General features: G+C 35.6%; 1 protein-coding gene across 1 annotated transcript; it reads right to left on the bottom strand.

Annotated features, from left to right (window-relative positions):
• Positions 1–1,898: 1,898 nt before the first annotated feature.
• LOC109609130 (uncharacterized) lies at positions 1,899–3,665 on the bottom strand. Its single transcript, XM_020025745.2, has one exon. It carries the CDS (start codon positions 3,609–3,611, stop codon positions 1,995–1,997), a length of 1,617 nt encoding a protein of 538 aa, XP_019881304.2. The 5' UTR covers positions 3,612–3,665; the 3' UTR covers positions 1,899–1,994.
• Between the last annotated feature and the right edge of the window lie 778 nt (positions 3,666–4,443).

Genomic DNA, 4,443 nt, shown 5'->3' with positions numbered 1-4,443 from the left:
TACACGAAATTACTTACGTATTAGAATTATAATCGATGAGTAATATTAGAAAAAACAGAATTCTGTTTTATTTTATTTATTTTTATTTTTTGCCATAGATTTTTTTTTAATTTTTCTGTTCTATTTAATATTTGATCGTAAATGCTTTGAGGGACACTTGAAGTGGTATGTTGAATTTCCTAGATTAAATTATTTAAAAATATTTATTATGTTTTATTTTGCCCTTCTAAATATTTATAAATTTATTTTACTTTTTATATATTTAATAAACATAAAAAATCCATTTCTTGTGCACATTTTAGTTCCAAAAAATGCTTTTTGGAGATTTGAACTCATCTCATTCTGTTCAATATTAATTTATATGTTGCTTAACTTCGTAATATGCTTCCAAGAAGACATCCTACTGAAAATTTTGCTTCCATAATTGCAATTTTGGAATATGGCAATCTGAGCCGAAATCAAGTATCCAAATTTATAAGAATGTTGAAGGTGGTGAGAGATATTATGACAAAAACATGGCTTCAACTGTTGCTTTTGGAGATGGTTCTTTAACACTGTGGAGTGGAATTATTTTAGAGAAGTTGTTCTCATAATGAATCTAGAAACTATGGCATGGTTATTCAACCAATTATTATTCAATTTGTTCAAAAATTCGAAACAAATTTTGACGACAATGCTTGACTTGATCGTGCTAGACTAAATTTAATGTTGCATGACAAGTCATGTCATTACTCGGATGCAATGGTCCCCGTATTCACCATACTGCAATCCAATTGAACAATTGTGGGACCGTTTTAAAAGACAAATTTGCACCCACCAGTCTGAAAAATTGGAGGACCTTCTTAATGCTATTGGAGGAGAGTGGTGAGCTATAGATTAAAAATTTATTGACTAATTCACTCCTTTGGAGTACAAAGTACTGATTGGAAAAATATTATATATTGTTTTTTATCTTAATTATTTTTTTCCAAGGAATTAGGTTTTGTTTTTTGTTCATTTTATTTAGTTTATAAAAACTTACTTTGATGATATATGTGTTGAAATATAATGTCATTGGTATACTGAACTTTGAAGTGATTCAAATCATCCATTGCGTTTTCGACTAAGGTACTTTCTATTACAAATAAAATAAATATTATCTGTAGGAATGATGCAACCTTCAAATAGAAAGAGAGAGACATAGGAAGAGAGTGACAACAAATAAATATTTCTAATCGACGTACGAAACCACAAACATCGAACCACGGAATGTGGAACAACCAATATATCATAAAATTATCGTTGTCATTAATGCAGCGTTACGTAGATCCGCCAAAACGTTTTCCCAATGGTGAGTTTCGTAGGGCATCTAACGAACTTGCAAGTGCATGTAAGCAGAAAGCTGCAGACGATCTGTTCGTCTACGTGCTCGGAACTGTGTCTCGAAATCGGTCCCAGGACAATTCTGTAAACGTTTGAATTATGCAGGCGCATAATGCGCCAGAATGCAAATGGCCCGCTCTCACTATCCTAATCGCGGCACGGAGCTCGCAAAACACATTCCAAATAAACAATTTCTGCACGAAACCACCCCACGGCACACTGACGGAGTCAACCCTTTGTGCTATACGTGATGCGAGCTGGGGATTAACCTATAATCGAGCAAAAAGGTGAAATCATTGTGTGGCTGTTATAACCATTAATTAGTTCAAATCGATTTAATTTATCATTATTCCAATTACTATTAGAAAATGTCCATTATAATAACATTTCATTTTGACCATTTTGTTCTAACGGTTCTGTTTTATAACCGACTAAAACTTTATGTAGTGTCAAATGGTTTAACCTCAAAGTTTACTATCCTAACCTAACTTAACCTAACCCAACTTCCAAAATACCATACAAAAGAATAACACAAGTAAATAATAAATTAATATATTGTTTATTAAAAATGTAAAGAGTAATATAATATAAATCTTCGTATTACACAAAAAAACAGGTGAATGACGTAGTCATTAGTGCTCCTTCCTATCTTTGATTAACTCAAGTAAACTGGTGGAAACACGTTCCATTACGTCGAACCAATTCAGGGAAGAATCCAGGTGTTGCAGGTCCCGGCAACACACCATTCCACCTTCCCATTCCCGGACTTTTTCCTCATAAACTGACCTCGAGTATTTGAGTGCCTTGGTTAGAGGTAGCAAATAGGTGACCTCTAACTGCGGTAGATATCCCCAGATGTTGGTACAATTGGTTTTGTCGTGCACCGCTAGGAATTTCAAGAGATATAAGCTGGAGAGGGTCTGGTCTGTCACTCTTGCGAGGTCAGTTTTCGGACCTCTCGCAAGTTGACAGAGCTGCTTCAACACGCGATGTAAATGGAGGTCCTTGCAGTACACAGATATTTTCGTGTCTCTGATCAATTCTTGCGAGAGTAGGTCCTTGTATTGGGTTACAACGTATCCAATAAGATAGCTGTTTGTTTCGTTGTGTATGTAATAATCTACGAGAATGTAAAAACCGTGTATATCGAATAACCATAGATGGTCTTTGAGAACTTCTAAGCCTCTTCTTTTGATGTGTTCCATTTTGTTATTCGCTATCAATTCGGATAAAGCTTCGATAAAGTCATCGTGGTCCTTGGTATCAAATAGCGAATAAGGGATTCTCTTTCGTGTGAATGGTTTGAAGAGAGCTGTGGCCAAATCCAGTCCTTTCTGTGCAGAAATCTGGTTTTGTGTCTTCAACAATTCCGTCACCAAGTACAGTGTGTTCTTTAGTATGTATTCCGGAGCATACACCATGGGATAGCTTCCTACTCGCACTTGCATGGCGAAAAGTAAATAAAACAGTATAGCGACTCCCAAAAAATGGGGCCGGAATATGTCATTGGTGTGTCTCAGGTTAATCTTCAAAACATGCATCGGATCCAAGAAAAGCTCCAACGCTTTTCTGACTAGGAACTGGGCTAAACTGCTCGATTTATTTGTAATACCTTGGATATTATCCATATCAAGATGGGCGATGGGTCCACCTAATAAATTTATCAAATATTTTTGAATAATTTTGGTCTTGTGTTCGGTTGCATTCAATTTAGCCTCGCTAATTATGATGTCGTAGAATGCCGCTGTGGTTGTATACAATTCGTTTATTCTAACCGTCCTTTCATCCCTGGCCATCAATATTTTTCTGTTGACTGCCAAATTGATGACTCTGGTGGGGGGTACCCGTTTCAAAAATACTTCGATGGCATTTAAGCTGCATATTAGCGGGTCCAAATTCCTTTGTGGGACAGTATACAAAATTTTAGAAAGCGGTTTAAGTAATGCATGAAATGTCATGTCATCGTTGGATCTTGCAATTTCATCTTTGATCTGGATTAATGCTCTCTGTGGACTAGACTGTTCGGTGAGTATCCACAGGAGCATTTCGCAGCATTTGAATATGTCCTTGTGGTTGGAGGCATATTCGGATGTGAGGTAGACAAAAAGTAAGGATATGAGCTGACATGAGTTGTCTTTCAAATTGTCAGCATTACGGATATCGATGAATATGGATAAAGCTTGTGCAGTGTTACCTTTATCGAGAACGCTTCGTATGTGTTCGGCGAAGTCTTCTGGCGACGGATTCATTTTCAGGCCAGTTCAAGACCATGGTTTGGGACGAGGTAACTCGCACACCCAGTCATTTGACCGAGTTGATTTGATGTTTGTTAAATGGATGACTAGATGCTGGATAAATCGGTTGTTTTTTAAACAAACTATGGTAACGAATCGGTTGCTAACAACTGGATATTTATTCAAAATTGATGGCGGGAAAATAAAGGATGTAAGTTTTTTGGATAGAAGGGAAAATCTCAAGAAGATCTATGTTTTTTGAAGAGGATGATTTGAATCTCCTAAAGTAAATATATTTAAAAACATTTTTAATATGTTTTATTTTGACTAGTAATAAATAACCTTTGCAGGTCTAGAGGGTCAGTATTTTAAATTTATTCTATTTATTGGCAAATTGGTAAGTTAGGACCAGAATACGGGATTATTTTCTAATTATTTCTGCTAGACAGCATAGTACATTCTCTAGATTCAGGCTTCCTGTACTTTATGAAATCATTGAAAGTCTGTCATACATTAGAAGATGATTACATGAAGGTGGTCTGAGAGTCAACAGTCGTTTTTGACACCATCTGTTAAAACATAGACCAACAATCATCGTCTATGAACTGCAGTTAAATAGGTTAAATGTTTGTTCTTAGATTATCATTCGGATAGCGGATATTGAATATGGTCTGAACGTGGTGAGAGATATCATGAGCAAATCATGGTTTTAACTGTGGATCAAATATTTATTCTTGCACTAATTTTGAATATGACAAAGAGGGTGGAAGCTGTTCGTGGAATGACCAAGTACCATTTGGAAACATGTAGCGATTAATATTCTGTTTTTTTTTTTTTCATTTAAAAT

The sequence above is a fragment of the Aethina tumida genome, chromosome 1, assembly GCF_024364675.1.
Source record: "Aethina tumida isolate Nest 87 chromosome 1, icAetTumi1.1, whole genome shotgun sequence".
Classification (NCBI taxonomy): domain Eukaryota; kingdom Metazoa; phylum Arthropoda; class Insecta; order Coleoptera; family Nitidulidae; genus Aethina; species Aethina tumida.
This window is presented reverse-complemented; position numbering and strand designations above follow the sequence as displayed.

What these genes read in the sequence shown, in the direction of transcription:
- LOC109609130 (XM_020025745.2), bottom strand. Translation starts at nt 3,611, where the DNA reads ATGAATCCGTCGCCAGAAGACTTCGCCGAACACATACGAAGCGTTCTC.